The sequence below is a fragment of the Penicillium brevicompactum genome (genome assembly GCF_028827555.1).
Source record: "Penicillium brevicompactum strain IBT 35665 chromosome Unknown utg000003l_segment0_segment0, whole genome shotgun sequence".
Classification (NCBI taxonomy): Eukaryota; Fungi; Ascomycota; class Eurotiomycetes; order Eurotiales; family Aspergillaceae; genus Penicillium; species Penicillium brevicompactum.
Window position 1 is genome coordinate 2,520,432 of NW_026623206.1, and position 17,200 is coordinate 2,537,631.

The 17,200-nt window shown below is 51.5% G+C and overlaps 6 protein-coding genes across 6 annotated transcripts; 4 read left to right on the forward strand and 2 right to left on the reverse strand.

The window, feature by feature from the left end:
• Positions 1–929: 929 nt before the first annotated feature.
• On the forward strand, positions 930–3,962 carry N7506_004848 (basic helix-loop-helix domain-containing protein; the record flags this gene model as incomplete). Its single annotated transcript, XM_056954142.1, has 1 exon — positions 930–3,962. One exon carries the CDS (start codon positions 930–932, stop codon positions 3,960–3,962), a length of 3,033 nt encoding a protein of 1,010 aa, XP_056813031.1.
• A 2,486-nt stretch (positions 3,963–6,448) lies between these two features.
• N7506_004849 (uncharacterized protein) lies at positions 6,449–7,603 on the forward strand (the record flags this gene model as incomplete). Its single annotated transcript, XM_056954143.1, has 3 exons — positions 6,449–6,524; positions 6,609–6,739; positions 6,848–7,603. 3 exons carry the CDS (start codon positions 6,449–6,451, stop codon positions 7,601–7,603), a joined length of 963 nt encoding a protein of 320 aa, XP_056813032.1.
• A 302-nt stretch (positions 7,604–7,905) lies between these two features.
• N7506_004850 (putative actin polymerization protein Bzz1) lies at positions 7,906–10,382 on the reverse strand (the record flags this gene model as incomplete). Its single annotated transcript, XM_056954144.1, has 6 exons — positions 7,906–8,297; positions 8,347–9,478; positions 9,525–9,605; positions 9,649–10,176; positions 10,260–10,286; positions 10,344–10,382. 6 exons carry the CDS (start codon positions 10,380–10,382, stop codon positions 7,906–7,908), a joined length of 2,199 nt encoding a protein of 732 aa, XP_056813033.1.
• Positions 10,383–10,849: 467 nt separating this feature from the next.
• dbp5 (ATP-dependent RNA helicase DBP5) lies at positions 10,850–12,606 on the forward strand (the record flags this gene model as incomplete). Its single annotated transcript, XM_056954145.1, has 6 exons — positions 10,850–10,934; positions 11,038–11,197; positions 11,248–11,742; positions 11,796–12,033; positions 12,081–12,281; positions 12,328–12,606. The coding sequence occupies 6 exons, from the start codon at positions 10,850–10,852 to the stop codon at positions 12,604–12,606; spliced, it is 1,458 nt and encodes a 485-aa protein (XP_056813034.1).
• Positions 12,607–13,384: 778 nt separating this feature from the next.
• N7506_004852 (uncharacterized protein) lies at positions 13,385–14,674 on the forward strand (the record flags this gene model as incomplete). The annotated part of the gene is made up of 1 exon (XM_056954146.1): positions 13,385–14,674. The coding sequence occupies one exon, from the start codon at positions 13,385–13,387 to the stop codon at positions 14,672–14,674; it is 1,290 nt and encodes a 429-aa protein (XP_056813035.1).
• A 749-nt stretch (positions 14,675–15,423) lies between these two features.
• Positions 15,424–16,907, reverse strand: N7506_004853 (uncharacterized protein; the record flags this gene model as incomplete). Its single annotated transcript, XM_056954147.1, has 2 exons — positions 15,424–16,036; positions 16,093–16,907. 2 exons carry the CDS (start codon positions 16,905–16,907, stop codon positions 15,424–15,426), a joined length of 1,428 nt encoding a protein of 475 aa, XP_056813036.1.
• Positions 16,908–17,200: the final 293 nt, after the last annotated feature.

Here is a 17,200-nt window from a genome sequence, read left to right on the forward strand (position 1 = left end):
AGTTCTAAAGAGGGCAGAGCTTGAAGAAAAGAGGTTGTAGGGCGGTGGAAAGGATGCGATCACATGCCCAGAAGAAAGCTGAATCATCAAGGTTCAGTGGGGTGGAAAGGAACCAATGAAAACTCTTTATTAAATACTGTTTCGAAATAGCTAATACATCATTACACCGCCATAATATGCTGAGTCACTGTAATTAACCTCGGGATTTCAGTCAGGGGTGACAGCCGGCGAGCCGGAAGTGCGGCCAGCCGCGATCATACGACCAAAGCTGCCATTCGACTGCCTAGCAGTCCATAGAACCTCCCCTGATCTTCATGCATGGAGACTGGATGCTCGATCACAGCTTAAACGGATAGCTTTGTTTGTACGGAGTACACTCGTACCCATCGGCCTGGTGCATAACCTCATTTGATCCACCCTATAACGCTCCGAGACGATCTCCATTGCGCAGAGGAGTTTCACACTACGAAGTACTAGAGCCCACCTGGTTCCTTGGGCAGAACTGCCTGCGCTACGTCTCTGAGGTGTGGGTATCTTCCACACCCCTGCTTTTTGCTCTCCTCCAATCGCCTACCACCACCCGTGACTGTGACTCTACCTCTTTCCCCTCCTCACATCTCAGACTTTACATCTCTCCGCGCATCGACCTCCAAGCCTGTCAAACTTCGAATAGATTTGAGAGCCCTACTCGACGCTGAACCCAGTGAGTGTTATCTATGTTATCAATCTTGCTTCCGCGCTAGCCTGTTGTGGTTTGGCTATCGCCGGAATAAGGCAAGGCTATGCTATAGGCAACTCAATTGTCATTACTATAACATCTATGCAATGAGAACTAACGCCAAACATAGTGAGAACAATCCGGAGCCCCCGTTGCAACAACCGGAGTTTGATCGTCGCGGGTAGGATCCAACCGCAGGATACCAATCAAAATGTCTTGCATGGACAATGATTTCCAGCTGTTCTCTCCACGAAACACCAATGGAGATGAACCTCGAGCCAACAGCCAAATGTTCACGCACCCCAACGGAGAGGGCGGAAACCAAGACTGGACTCAGTGGATGCGATGGGATGAGCCCATGTTCTCCGAGGCAGACCAAAAGCCAACGGGGTCGTCTGTGGATTTACCATCCATCTCTCCGCATACTGACATGAGCTCTCCGACTCACCTGAACCACAAAGACTTCTCGCCCAACCTCCCTCTCGGCTTAATGGAGATTCCTGGTTCGGAGCGAAGCAGCATATATCAACAGAGCTACCCTGATCAGAACTGGCACCCTAACCAACCCCAAAATGGGCTTGTCTCTCCTATCTCAAGTGTCGGAACAAACCGAAAGCGCAAGACAGGGAGTGACGACGATGCAACCACTGTTTCAGTACAGCCCGGCAAGAAAATGCCCGCCAAGAAGCGTGCTCACAATGTCATTGAAAAGCGGTACCGGGCCAATTTGAATGACAAGATCGCCGAACTGCGTGACAGTGTTCCCAGCCTTCGGTCGAAGAATTCGGACGGAGGCTCACCCGACGAAGACGAGGAGGGCGCGACCAATGCGAGCAAGCTGAACAAGGCGTCGATTCTATCCAAGGCTACCGAGTACATCAAGCATTTGGAAACCCGCAACAAGCGTCTGGAGGATGAAAACACCGCTTTGAAGAATCGTCTTCGACAGGCCGACAAGGCAGCAGATCAAGCCGTCACATCCTCGGCCTCGGTCTCATCGCCCAGCAATTATGCTTCAACTGACCCAGACTCGGGCACATCGCCTAGTGTATTCTCGCAGGCCGACGAAAACACAGAGTCGAGCTCAAATCCCCCCGAAGGAATGCTTCCAGTGCCGGACGCCTGGAAGCGTATGCGGGCCCAGACTACCCAGGGAATATACGGGGAATCATACATGCAAGCCCCTCAGCCGTACGCAGAGAAATCGACTCGACGATCAAAGATGCCAAACAAGTACATGCTAGGCGCGCTGGCTGGTCTGATGGTTCTCGAAGGCATGGGCTCGGACGACTCCGAGACTGAGTCGAAGGGCTTGTTCGCACTTCCTTTCCGTCTTCTCAGTCGCTTCCGGACACCCACGACGGCGCACTGGGAATTCTACTTGAAGCATTTCTGGTACTCGTGGCAGGCACGCGCCTTCTCTCATTTCCTCGGTCTGTCAATGCTGGTTGTTGGCTGTGCCTTCGTCGTTTTCCTCTATCTCTTCAATGCTCAGCCCATCACGCGCCGCGGACCATCAAAGTCAGTCTCTGAAGGCCCGGCTGCACCCCTTACCTCGAGCGATTTCCGCCGACAGGCCTGGTTGACTAGCATGCAACGGGCGGGCGTTCCACGCCACCGATTCTTCCGAGAGTGGTATGTGGTCACTTCTAGATGCTTCGAATACGTCCTGCGATGCTTGATGGGTTGGAAGATCTACTCATGGGCCACTGGTATTACGGAGGAGGATGAGAGAGGACGTGTCAAGACTTGGGATATCGCCATCGACGCTCAGCTCACGGGCGGAGATGCCGAGATCAGCAAGAGCCGACTCGTGCTCACTATCTTCGCCGCGGGAACCCTTCCCTCCACTCCCACGCGAATGATCATCAAGGCCCTCCACGTCCGAATTCTTTTGTGGAATGTTGGAGAGGCGGGCTCCTGGTCTTTCCACGTTTCTAATGACATCGCCAGGGCCCTTGCTAGGTTCCAATGGAGCGTGGCTCGTGAGATCAATGACTCGCTCCCTGAAGGCCACCCTGATCAACTACCACCTCATCTGGCCGCCCTTGTTCAGCTAGACTGTGATGATGTCATGATCGATGATATCATTCAGCGCGCTGTTAACCTCACGTGGAACCGACCCACCCAAGAAGGCACCGGCAATGATGAGGTACTTCTTGATGTCGTAGACGAGGACTCGGCGATTCAATGCTCCCAGGATGCACTTGCCGCCTGGTGGTCGAGTCACCTGCTGCAAATCGCTTTGCTCAACTACTTCGAGGCCAGTGAAAAGGGACCGGTGTCCAAGACTTGCCGCGATGCTTTCAAAGAGAAGATTCGTATCTCTCTTGATGTTGCTCCCCGCTTGTCCGCCGCATACACCCGCGCTCTCGTAATGAAAGCCGTGTTCTTCGAAACCGACCGCATCCAGAATGTGAACGCAGTCCTTGCTACCCTTCCGAAGGAAAAGAGAAAGGGAAGCCAAAGCCACGCTTCTAACTTCCTTGACTCCTCCCTACCCGTCTCCGTGCGCGATGAGATTTCTATCGCAGTGCGTTGTGCCATGATTGCCGCAATTGTCACAGCGCGATCCGCCGGCGGTGACGCAACTTCGCTGCCTGAATCCTTCACCCTCCAAAAAGCCATCACTTGGTTCAATCAACTTCCCATCGACCCAGTCGAGCTGTCCCTTCTGGGGTTCTCGTCGGTGTACCATCTCCTCCACCTCCTTGCCTCGGATGTCGACTACATCGCGTCATCCGATTCTTCTGGCCCATCCGCCGCTGCCTCCGAGGCAACCTCTTCCGCGGACGATGAAGCTGAAGAAAAGCCCCGACAGGCCCGCAAACTGTCCATCTGTCCCCGCGACATTCCAAACATCGGCCGCGTCTCTGCCGAGTTGGTCTACTGGGCCCGCCATGCTTATAACCCTGCGTTTTACGGGTTCTCATCCACTCTCGTGGAAACCATCGTGAATTCCTGCACAACGATCTGCCAAAACGCCGGTCTTAACATTGACGATTTCAAGCCCACTCCGACCGACAAGGCCTTAAAGAAGCGCCGATCCCGCCGGCGCAGAGGAGAGTCTCAATCCTCCCAGAGTGACGCGGACCAAGATCTGGTCGAGTCGCCCGTCGACCGACTACAGCTTCGCCGGGAGCGATCTGCCAGCAATGACACAGGCTATGGCAGCCTCTCGTTGGAAGATGATGGCACCTCTTTCCCTCGTATCTCTACCAATGTGCCTGAGATTGCTCTTTGAGATTCGCGCATTGTTATGAACACTGATCACACTTATGCAACCTATTAATGACATCGGCGTTTCCGGATTTTGTATTTCTACTTGATTATGGTCGGGACTCACAGGTAATCCTGCTGGAAGAGGGGGAAAAGGTGTTGATATGACTGGCGCATTTGTATGGATTTATCCATTGAATAGATTATCGTTTGGGAGATAGCAATTGGATATTACATCTTCTCTAATCACTCCTCGACGCACTTCCAAGCTTCCTTTCTGTATTTTTCTGTATTCCTATACCCACCTGGGCAGGTGTGTCCAGTGACAGCTACCCGCATTTGAACACTGCCAAGCTCCTCGCCACCCGTGGACTTGAGCTATCCACCGAAGCTTGATCGGTAGAAGCTTAACGGGTCGATGTATCAGTGGGTTGACCGAACTGAGTCGAGAGCAGGTGCGGCACGCTACCCCCGATAGAGCAGAGACCGCCCATATCAAATCCAGCCGTGGCCACATCCCGGAAATCACGGGCCGTCGACTACCAGGATACTGCCGCGTAACCTGCACAGACTTACACTGCCGAATCACGGGCGAGGTAATCCATGAAGAGGGAATTAAAGTCACCACATCATCTCCCGGCCTGAATTCGAGATCAGAGAATGCTTGTTAGTATGATATGAGCCATATAAACCAGCGAACGGGGTGCCCTGTCCGCCAGGCTTATCAGATGCGATCCTTCCAAAATGTTGTATATATCAAAGCAGGAATTTCGTTTCTCGAGGACACCTTCGAGTGTATAAATAGGCCTGCCTCCACCTCAGTTGCTCGATTTTTCTCCAACACTCGGACAAAATCAATCCAGGCTCATATTCTGCAGCCATAACCCTCGAAGCTTCCTGGCTTTGATTTGGCCTTTATCGCGGGGAGCAACGACTCCCAGGGTCTCTCATTTCATGGCCCAAGCCCTCAGATGAAGACGGACCTCGGTAGTGTTGAAATCGGAATATCCAACTTCCGGTCGTTGTCGACTATGTGAAATTTTGAAAGATGGCGCAGAACTTTGCCAGCACACCACAGCCGAAACTTGGAAATTGACGGTGAGTAGTCAGCACAGGAAGTGTCTCATCTCCATGTGACCAGCGAGAAGATTTTTTCACGAGAGAAGCGGGAAAGATCCCGTTTTTGAGAAACCATTGGGACAGGAAAATCGCTCGATATAAAAATGGCGCAGAAGTGGGGAAAGACCGTGAAGGAGCTACGGCGTCGGGGATTCGATCGGGTCGTGGTGTTAAGCAATTATGATTGGCTTGTTTCGGAGCTTAATTTTCCTTAATTTGGCCTGTGCTTTTTTCTTTTTCTTTTTTCAGTCTCGACACACACACATTTGAGTACAAATTACGGAATATAATTTAAGGTGGTATACTTCGATTTGCTGCTGCCTACAGAACCTGGCAAACCTTGGAAATGGCTGCTTGAGGTGAGAAAGTCCGTAAGCGAGGGCCAGCACAGCCACCCTGCAGCTTAGTGCTCCGGGCTTGGCACTGCAGCGCTACTCCGTATATTGTCTGCTGATAATATCCTCGCACTGATTCCCGAGGTTTCAATGTAGACTCCCGTAGAATGTAGGAATGGTGAGTTTAAGGTGAAATGCTTGAATATATTGGGAAATATATCAATTATCCGTTCAGAGTATTATTGAATTAGAGCACAATCAAGAGCACAATTAGTAAAAATCACTAACATGTCTACAACTTCAAGACATCCATGGATATCTGCATTCTACAATTGGTCGGCAGACCTGCATTTCTTTTTTGATCTCACCAGCCCCATGGTGGAACGGGCTTTCTCACTGCCGAGAGCTGTCCACAAAGCTGGAACATAGCATTCCCGAAAAAAGAGGAGCCTGAAAAGTCGGAATGTATGAGGGATTTGTCGCCAAGATCTAGCACCGATCTGGCAGTCCGGGAGTAACGTCTTTCTGACCTGTGAATTTTGGCTGATTTCCTGAATTTCCGTCTCATTCACCCAGGGATTTATTTTTTTAATATTCTCGGTGCGTAAATCCCTCATAGACTGCATTGCTACATCGCCCTAGCTTCTACATTCAGTACCTTTTCAGGTAGCCTCGAATATTGTAGCATTGTACGGAGTATAGTTCATCGAGTCCTCGCTATGACCATGTGGCCCTCGAGACCCACGCCAAAAGTACCTCATACTACTGAAATTAAACCCCTAGCCATTGACACTGCCAATCAACTGGCGTGAATTTCCGGTGAGACCCCCATCGCGCCAAAGTACGGCACCACAATGCACGAGCCGTAGATCCTGTGGCTGGGATCAAATCATACCTTGCGGCTTGGTTCGCGACATGATCAAACAGAACCAGGAAAAATGAAAAGCTAGAATTATTGTCCCTGTGTCATTCTATGTCATGGCTCCCATGCCCTCCTCAAGTGGGTCGAGGGTATAAAAGCTGCTCCCTCCCACAGCTTTCCCTCTCATCTTAAGGGATGCTGATCGACGGCAAAAAGTGGGCGTGCGAAGCTTGCATACGAGGCCATCGTGTGACCAGCTGCAAACACCATGGTAAGATCAATTCCCTGCGTGTGCCCTCAAGTCACCGTCACCGGTGTAACCCCCCGCGAGTCCTCACTGACACCATATAACTAGATCGACCGTTGATTCGCATCAAGCGCAAAGGTCGCCCTTTCGCAACATGCACAGTGTGCAATGCAACACCCTGCACAGCTCCAATCGAGCACGCGCGCGCAAAACGCGACGCAGAGCTCAAATGTCCAAAAGTAACGCAAACACAACACAGCCAGCCAGCCGCCCATTTTTATCTTCGGCAGAAGAAGAGAAAAATTGCAAATGCCTTGGTGCTGATTGCTTTTTCCTCTTGTTTCTAGAAAGCCTCAAACGCAAGACTCTATCCGCGGCATCATAGCACGAACGGTTTCCTTCCTATTGCGCCTCGACCCGGTCCTGGCTCTGCCTCGGCTTCGGCCTCCGCTTCGGTGTCGAGGTCCAATTCTGTCAACGAGAAGGAGAAGGCTTCAAATAAGGTGAAGTCTAGGTCGGGATCTAAACAGGATGCTGTGGACGTGGTGCCTTCGCGCTCGGCTTCGTCTGCTTCGTCTGTTGGGAAGACACCCGTGTACCATGATGCCGTTGGAGCAGGAGATTGGTCTGGCTCGGAAGGGTCGTTTTCTGGGTATGAGTCCTCGGGTCGGACTGTCTCGTTCTCTGCGCCGAGAGGACAGAGCGATTCGACACAGACCTTGCAGGTCGCGCAGAGTAGTGCGCTGCCGCACTCTGCGCCTGGGTCTTTGTGCGACTACCCCATATTCACCGGCGCCGAGAGCACTGCTGTAAATGGTTTGTTCGACTCGGCATACTCGCTTTTGCCTTCGACCTCTGCTGTTTTGGAGTCTCAGTCCGCTCAGACAATGCCAATGGTTAGTCCTTTGGAGGAGGTAAATCCCCTTGAATTTCCACTCGACCCGACGCTGGCGTTGGGATATAGTGATTTGGAGGATATGAATATGGACTTGGGGTTGCCGGCCGTGGAGGGAGCGTTTCATGTGGAGGATTGGTCGAGGTACATGTGGTCAGCCGAGACTGGATTTGAGCATTTGGATACAGGGTTTCCCCTGGCTCAATAACAGCAGGGGCGCGGGCTCACAGGCCCGGCACACGATCCACATGATTGATGATTACGATCCTTTTGCTTAAAGCAGTTTTTGGAGGGAATATGAGAGAAACATCTAAGATTGAAGTTCAGGCGAACATCTCAACGCATGCTATAATATCCGAGACTCACGAATAGATGGCATCCCCGATGCTCCTAATTGATGCAAAATGGCAATGAAACGCTGTACACAAGAGAAAAAGGGAATACCACCGCAAGGGCATCTCGGTCTTATAAACTGTACAATGACCGGATTTACCTCGGGATGAGCTCCATCTACACCTCCTGGATGTAGTTTGCCGGGACGCTCTTGGTCACGCCTCCGCGTTCGACATCGGCCCAGCCATCACCACCATCCCGTGTGATCAGGACAAACCGATCACCCTCCGCCATGTTCCATTCCACGTCACTGCGAGCCTCATAATCGTACAGGGCCTCCACATACTGCACCTTCTTCGCTCCCCTCCTGGGTGCAACCGCTGGTCCTACACGCTTCGTTGCAGCACTGCCAGCAAGAGAGGCAGAGGAGTTGGAGTATGTTGAACCGGGCCGCTCGGGCATGGCGGGACTAGCAGAGGGCGCGGGTGATGGTGTTGCGATAGCCTCGACGTACGCGGTCGGGACGAGGCCTTCGCTGCCTCCTGCGCGGATACGCATCCATCCACCATCTGCAAGGTTGTTAGCGAGTTCATCGAACGATGCTGAGTGGCGACATACCATCTGGTTCCAAGATCGTCACGTCATCCCCATCTTCCACGGTGACCTCATCTGAGCTGGTGGCTTGGTATGCGTAGAGCATCTTGCCTCGGGGCTCTTTAGGCCTCGATTCGCTTGGCGGAGGCGCAGCCACATAGGCTGACGGAGGGGGAGCTAGCACCCTGTGCGCTCTCTTCGCTGCTGCCGGTTTGGTCTCCGCCACCGGGGTCGGAGGCTCATCCCCTGTTAACTCTGGTGTGGGTTGGGTAGCAATGTTAGATACGGACCGGGCTGTGCTCGCTGCGTATCCGGAACTAAGTGAGTTCATTGTGTTTTGGCGGGTGAGCGAAGGTGCAGCGGTGGAGGTTACGGGGGAGTCAAGATCAACAGCGGGCATGGCGCCAGCTTGTTCTTGCCGCGAGGCCTTCAGTTTCTTCTTGTCTTCCTTGGTCTGTTCGCCTGGACACTCTGCGGGGACCTTCATTTGGCACTTGCTGTGACAGGTGTATCCACAGTCCCGGCAGTCGAAGCCCTTGGCGGACAGTCCCCAGATCCGCTCTCCGCAAAGGTCGCAATTGGTGGGAATTTTGAATGTCTGGGAACGGAAGTTGTGGTTCTGGGCACCGAACGACAGGTCACCGGCCACGGCCATGATAGTTGCCGTCTCAACCTCAGCGGTAACCCATTTGCGATCCACCTCGTGTAAGGATTCTGTCATGTAGAATATAGATCGCACGACGTCCACCTCATTCCGGTTGTCTTTTCCACTGAGAATGCTCTCCCGAACCTTTTTGCCACTTTCGACCTCGCGCTTCTTCCGGTCTGCTTCGACGCGTAGTTCACGGACTTGTAATTTGCTCTTGCCCAATACATTTCGAAGGAACACCTTAGCAGCCTCATCGGTGATGATTGAAGCATCGTCGTGCCATACTGGACTGGGCTCAAAGCCAAGGTTGGGAGGCTCTTGTGACTGGGTGACATTGTGTTGGAGGAACATCAGTGAATCCAGCCGTGGGTTGTTGCGGGGAATTTCGACCAGCAGGTTCGAGATATGATCTGTGCTGCTTTGAAGGGAAGACTTTTCCAATTGAGCGGCGAGAGTCCACATGATGTTCATCCTTGCGACTCGAGTTTCATTGAGAGTTTGAAGGCCCTGCAAGGTGTGAGCATAAACCAGGAGAGGAGATAGAAAAACCTACGTCGATCACTTCAGGGACATATTCATGATAGAACTTCTCCTTGAGCTTGTTTGTCACATTAATGCTGATAAGATAGAGGTTCTGTCCTGTTAGCATCGCTCAAAAACGCATCAGCAAGACACACCTTGTAGTTATTCATCTCCAGGATTTGCTGCTGATATGCCGCCGTTGCCTTGCTCTTGCCATGATCGAAGGACGACTCCATCTTCTTTCTGCGTGATTCCACTTCCTGGCACGCACCGTCGTACTTGCCCTTTGCTTTTTTCAAGTCACCGTAGGCAGCCTCGCGCTCTTTCTCCAGTTTGCCATGGTAATCAAAATGAGATTTGCGAATCTCTTCATATTGGGCAGCAGCTTGTTTGAGAGGATCCGCTACTTGGGTAATCAACTCGGATCCGAACTTGTCCCGCTCCGCAGCGTGGGATTCCACGGCGTTCAGTTGTGTTGTCCACGTCGTCAGCGACGCACTCTCGAGGGATCCCGGTGTCAGAGTAGGCGTATCTCCCACACTCAAGGGGCTGATCTTCTTCGCCTTGCGATCATAGTACTTCTTGCACAGGGCGGTCAACTTGGCAGCGTACTCCTTTTCGATAACACTGCGCTCGCGATAGAATTGATGTACTTCGTCGACCCATGATATACCGTTCGAGACCTGTGCGACATATTTGCATTAGCTCCGCTTCAGCACGAGGGGACCTGACGGATCGGTTGCGGGGAAGCGATGTCGGGGCATACCCAATTGTTGACTGGCTTGAAAGAGTCCTATGCGAGTAAAATGGTCAGCGACATGTTTGCGACAGCAGGAAATGGGGTTGTTACCTTTAGTTCTGCTCCGAACTGCGGAGCGACGTCAGCCATGGCTTGATTGAGGCAAGGCAGACGCGCATGGAACGCGGGGAGTGAAGAGACCAAACAATGGAACGGGTTGGTATGAATACCCCGGGGTAGTTGTTTCAGAAGGCGTCAATGGGGAAATCAACTCAGTAGCACTCAATACTCAATGGGGGCATTGGCAGCATTCATGCATGGTCCTACTGCGTAGGCGGGGAGACCACCGATGCCTGTTGGCCCAATGAAGACTAGCGTCATGGCCTGAGGCAAAGATAACGATTAGCGTCCTGCGAACTTGATCAGTTCATTGTTTTCTATTGACCCTACCCTCCCATCTCCAGAGCTTCGACATTCGACCTTCTCCTCCCTTCACTGAAGCTGTGCAAAGCTCGTATTGCTTTGTGGGCAGAACTCCGTCGAATTGTCCTTACCCCACGACCCCGCCCTCACTTTCTTCATCAACTCCTTTCGCGTCATCGGTCGGAAATTTAGCCATGTCCGCCGAGAACACCGAGATCCCTGCTGGCGGCGGCTCCTTGGCCGACCGTATTAGCAAGCCTGACGATGCGAAGCCCGCCGGTACGAACGAATCCACGCCCTCGCCCTCGCTGATTCTAGCCCACGACCGAAAAACCCCGCGATACCTCGGTTGATAGCTAATCGATATATCTTTCTTCTGCAGATACCTCTCTCACTGGCAAGGAAGATGGTGCCTCCGGTCTGGCGCAAGGCTCTGCGGAACTGGAGGAGCCTGATTACAATGTTGAGGTGAAGCTGAGCGATTTGCAGGCGGATCCCAACAACCCTCTGTTCTCAATTAAGACCTTCGAAGACCTCGGCCTGTAAGTGACGCAAGCTCTATGATGCGGAACAAACACCTGACCTAATCTAGGGACGAGCGCATTCTCAAGGGCCTCTCCACCATGAACTTCCGAAAGCCCTCCAAGGTCCAGGAGCGCGCCCTTCCCCTCTTAATGAGCAACCCGCCAAAGAACCTGGTTGGCCAGTCGCAGTCCGGAACTGGAAAGACAGCTGCCTTCGTCCTGAACGTCCTCAGTCGTCTCGATCTATCAGATGAAATGCGCACCCAGCCGCAAGCTCTGATCCTTGCCCCCACCCGTGAACTGGCCCGCCAGATTGTCGGAGTCATTCAGATTATGGGACAGTTCCTTGACGGTCTTACCATTGGAACAGCTGTTCCTGCTGATGCGAGCGCTCGCCCTTCGAAGATGGAAGCCGCGGTTGTGGTGGGCACCCCCGGTACTGTTCAGGATATGATCAAGAAGCGCGTGATGAACCCTAGCGCATTGAAGGTCCTTGTGTTGGATGAGGCCGACAACATGCTCGACCAGCAGGGTCTTGGAGACCAGTGCATCCGCGCCAAGGCGTAAGTCCCCAGCTCCATACAGCTTCGCCTGTACTCACACCATTCCACAACAGCATTATCCCCCGCACCGTTCAAATTGTCCTCTTCTCTGCCACTTTCCCTGCCCATGTCTACCGCTACGCCGGCAAATTCGCCCCCAATGCCAACGAAATTACTCTGCAACATGAGGAGTTGACCGTTGAGGGTATCAAACAGCTCTACATGGACTGTGGCAGTGACGAGGAGAAGTACCAGAACCTCGTTCAGCTCTACGGATTGCTCACTGTCGGATCTTCTATTATCTTTGTCCGGGTATGTCAAGCTTCATTGGATCCTTGGAACTTGCTAACGAATTGTAGACACGTCATTCCGCCGCTGAAATCGAGCGTCGCATGGTTGCCGAGGGCCACACGGTTGCCTCGTTGACCGGTGGTGTCGAAGGAAGCCATCGCGATGCAGTCATTGATTCTTTCCGCAGCGGTGAGGCCAAGGTTCTCATCACGACCAACGTCCTTGCCCGTGGAATCGATGTCTCCACCGTGTCCTTGGTGGTCAACTATGTTCGTCCCCATCTCTTCCCTGAAAGATTCAAGCTAACAACTCCAGGATATCCCCGAGGAATACACCGCTGGCCAGCGCACACACACTCCCGACTTCCAGACTTATCTCCACCGTATTGGTCGTACTGGTCGTTTCGGCCGTATTGGAGTTGCTATCTCGTTCGTTTCCAACCGTGACGAATGGGAGATGCTGCGCAAGATTCAGGAGCACTTCCAGTGCACCATTGATCGCATCGACACCAGCGACTGGGATGAAGTGGAGGAAATTATCAAGAAAACGATCAAGAACACTCGCGCCCAGGCCGGATTCAACCAGGGAGCTTAGGCGCCCATAATGATGTGATCCTTTCTATGTCAAAATTTCAACAACAATCGGTATTCGCCGAACAACCTTATGTTTCATGTTCTCAAGAGTGACGAAACCTCTTCTTTTTCTACGTGTCGGTGAAGGATCGAGAGAAATTTAGATACCAATTTGCGCATTGCTGCAGCAGCAGCCCAATTCTCTCCCCGACCATTCCAACGCCTCTAGCTTCGACCCGACGGCATATCAATTGCCAAATTGCATGAAAATGTACCACTTTTCCTCGCTCCGTACGCCTTGTAAATTCGACTCAGACTACGAACATCTGGTTCACATTTTGCCATCTATTCCGACCGACACCTCGTGGGCATGGTGATGAAACACGATCTCCACCAGGACCTCGGGACCCTTCAGAAGGGGACCTCGAGCCAATATCCAATGAGCCTGCAGATCGGCCAAATGCTTGGCTCTTCGTATTCACCCATGTTCAGGGCAATGGCTCCATCAAATACGAACCACCATAGTATACACCGTCTGCCAAGAGAGATTCAGTCCAATCGCAGGACTGTTAATTACTCTAGAGGGCCGCACTTAGCAATCTTGTTCTTGGTGCTGTGCACTTTTGACTCAACTCTGTTGGTGAAGCGAGGCTTTTGCTTCGTCAAATTTGGCCATAACTGGAATAGCGAGGTGGACGAGCCTCTGAAGAGGCCTTAGCAATGTTTTTCAAGAATATATACAGTTTAGCTAATTTCTGACCCCCGGTGCCGTTTTATCATCTCAACATTTTGACCCCGATATGGAGTTACACACATTCTTCGTCTTGCTGCAATTTTATATATCGGCTGCGCAAGCTTCGCCATGGATCGGCACCGAGTACGTTGCTCTCGTGGAATCAACTATCGGATCAGGCTACACGGGGCGGTATTACACAAATGACCCTCTAGTAATGACCTACACCAAACTCATCACTCCCACTGTGCCAAATCCCACTGCTACCAGCACCATCACCGATGTGGAATATTACAACGGAGTCACAGCGATTCAACTCGTCGTTGAGCCCACAGCTGGAGTCATCAACACGGGTTATGACTACCTTAATCACTACGCGACGGTGACTTATACGGCGCCCGCGTCGTGCTCCTATACAACAAGTCAATCGCTTACGACAATCATCCCAATCAATGTCCCGAGAGCCGCAGAGGGTCTTGTCCACCCCAGCCTTGTCACCACAACTATCACTTACAAGTATATCACGGACAGCAATACGCAAACAAGAGCCATGCTTGATGTCTCTGATATTCCCACGAGTGTATTCTCCTCTGCCAGCTCTTATTACAAACCATCCATGTACAAAACCTGCGACAGTGATTACCGAACAGGACGGACGACTTATGTTAGTGGTGGGGGTTCAACTCGATATTCCGGGTGCAGCAAGTTCGTCTGGTATATTGGCGGCTCTGAATTCTCAGGTGGATACTGCTGTTCAGACGGGTGCCATTATACCTGGGGCATTTCACCTCTGGCTCTAGGCCTCGCAATCTTCTTTGGGTGGTTCGGGCTGTTCTTGATCATTGGTCTCATCGAAAGCTGGTTCATGTTCCGCCGGGCTATGCTTGGCCAAAAAGCCCGCCGTGGCCTCCCTTACGGATTTGCCTGTTTGTGTCCAATTGTTTCATGTTTGTTTCTCATCACCGTCAAAAAATACCCTGCGAAGTCGCCGGAGGAACAGGCCTTCCTTGTCGCAAGATGGAACGACATGTCTGCCAGCTCTAAGCTTGGATGGTGGCTGAAATATCTTTTGCGTCGCAAGGATCCTGCCGCTGTCGTCCTTGGGCGCCCGCAGGCCGGGCATGCTCCGCATCCTCCGCAGCCATATCCTCCGCAGGGTGGACCATGGTATCCAGAAATGCGTGGCCCTGACGGGGCACCAATGGCAGGATATCCTCCGCACGGATATCCACCCCAAGCGTACCCACCTCAGGCATATTCCACTCCACTCGCTGTTAGTGAAATGAGTGAGGGTGGAGATGGTCAGCCTCAGTCAATTCAGCCCAAAACCGTGGAAGTAAGGGAGGCGCGGAAGTAGGATGGACTTTTAGCCATAACGTCTTCAAATGATGGCGTTGAGCAAGCAATCGCTGCCCCAAGATCGAAATGGTCGATTGCAGCAGGCTCCGAAGACCATGCACGGGCAGCCGGATGAAACCACGGCACTAGTCTACAAATAGCTCCAAGATGGATGCTAATAGGTACAAGTATCAGTGCCGCGCTCACGCGCGGCCCAAAGATAATTATAGTTGGTTCTACACAGGAGTAGTGATGTATTGGCTTGATCTGAGAGGCTCCTATCGCCATTCCTTCTGTTAATACCACCTAGACAGAGTTGATCAATGTTTACCAAATGTCATAACTTACGTTTTTTGAATTTACTATTGTATAAATCATGGATAGCTAGGATGGATCTAATTTAAGTATTTTTTTGAACTATCCTTTTAGCTGTCTTTTCAGCTGTCTTTTCAGATGTCACTCCAACTATATACTATCCACTCCATGGGTATTATAGACCTTTAAGCCGATTGGCAACAGGAGAAAGGTATTGTCACGTAGTTATGACCAGTTTTGGTCGACCAGGCCTTGGAAGAAAGTCTTGGCTAAGCCGTGAACCGAGAATTAGGGATTGGGGAATTACTCTGGATATTCCTTGTCATATGACCATTCTGGCCTATTAGATGAATGATAACGACTTCAAAACTTCTCAATTCGAACTGCTATCTGCTATCCTTCAACGGCTGGGATTGAATGGAGATCCACCAAAAGACCATGGCAAAATCCCAGTCAAATGGGCTCCTCCTTGATAGTTATCTTTTCCACCAGTCTGTTATGGTCATCATCAGGTGCCTTCGCAGTCTGGAACATCTCGTTGTACAATTGTTGTCCCATGGAGTTTCTCTTTGGCTTTAGCCATCCCTGGATACCCGTGGACACCCTGCCGTACTCGACTTCTAAGCCCTTCAGAGCTTTGTGCGCAGCAATGATTTCAGCAGCGTTTTCAATACTCAGCAATTCCTTTGCTGCTGCAATTTTATCGCTTATGTCGGCTAACTTCATGATCTCTCGGGCTTTCTGGCGTTTTCTCTTGCTCATGAGGCGCTTGTACCCGCGGTAGAGCTTTTTTATCTCCTTTCGAGCTCGTCCATACTTGCTGGAAAGGAACGACTGGGACGCAGTCGAACAAACAGGCGAAGATGTCTGTGCTGCTAAGACGTTGGGGGCAACGACCCCAATCGATGTTTTCACCTGCAAAGATTTATCATCAACGGACTGAGAATCGTCATCCGAGTTCTCGGGGTTTGAAGATTTCTGTGCGATCAGTTCCTGGTCATGCTTTTCCTCCAAATCGCCAGTATCTGATGGCTCAATCAATTCTGAGGGAGTTGGTCTTTGAATGCTTTAAAAAGTGGGGAGCTCAATGACAAGTGTTGCAGCTCTGAGCATAAGGTCGACGGTTTCAACTTTCCCTTGCACTCCTGTTCCAGAAGCCAATTAAAGTCATCCCCTGTCAGTCCAGTCGTCTCTTCGCCTGTAAACCGGAACTGGCTCTTTGCATGAATGACAGGTGTAAATCCGGTGAAAGCAGATAAAGGAGCTAGCTTGAGCTGTCCGCTCTCGAACAGACCAACACGATCTGTCGGGTGGTAGACATATTTCACAGCGTTGCCGCTCGTACTGTCGCCGAAAACACTCAGATCGTACATAGCAGGATTTTCATGGAAATCATCCGGCATAGCCAACAACTGTCCAACTCGAAATCCGCGGTAGAGAGCATTACGGGTCGCCTTCTTCGGACCGACTCGCGAGGTGTAACGACCTGCCTGTTCACCGCAGAGCGCGATGTACCCACGGAATATCGGGTAAAAGCCCATGCCTCCCACGTTGATGACAACACCCTTCCCAATAGGTCGTCTGGTGGAAACGATATCTCCATCCGTCATGAAATCATATGGCCACCTCTGGGGCCATTCCTTTTGTTTGTCACCATGTAAGGTTGTTCGAATCCGAAACACATTAGCATCCGTCAGCCGGACACCGGACTTGATATCCTCGGGTGCAATGGTCAAGTCGCTGCAGATTGGCACCTCATCTTCATTTTGATATGTCTGACCATCCGTGTGGTCTTCATAGGAGGAAGCGCTATCTGTGCTGACAGAGAATTGCTCATGGGATTTCTCTCCCCAGCTGAGTGTGTTCCAGATGAAATGGTGCATATCCTCTTCACGGCACAAGCCAGCCAAATCACTATTCTGTGTAATCTCGGCCATAATGTCTGGAAGGATGGAAGTAATCCGCGGAGAAACGGAGGCAAAGGAGCAGTTTTGGTCTCTATCTGACTGAGTTAGCATAGCCCATGAAGTGAGCGAGAAAAAGGCGAAGTGAATCTCTCAAGACCCACCACGGTAGCTGAACCATACTTGGAACTCAGCTCCTCGGTAGACTTGAAGAAGCCAGCATAGCTTGAAGAGTGAAGTGAAAACAGCAAAACTAACCGTAGAAGCCCAGGCAAAGGAAGGAGGCAGGAGATGGATTGAAGCTCTCTCCACACTGAGACCAACCA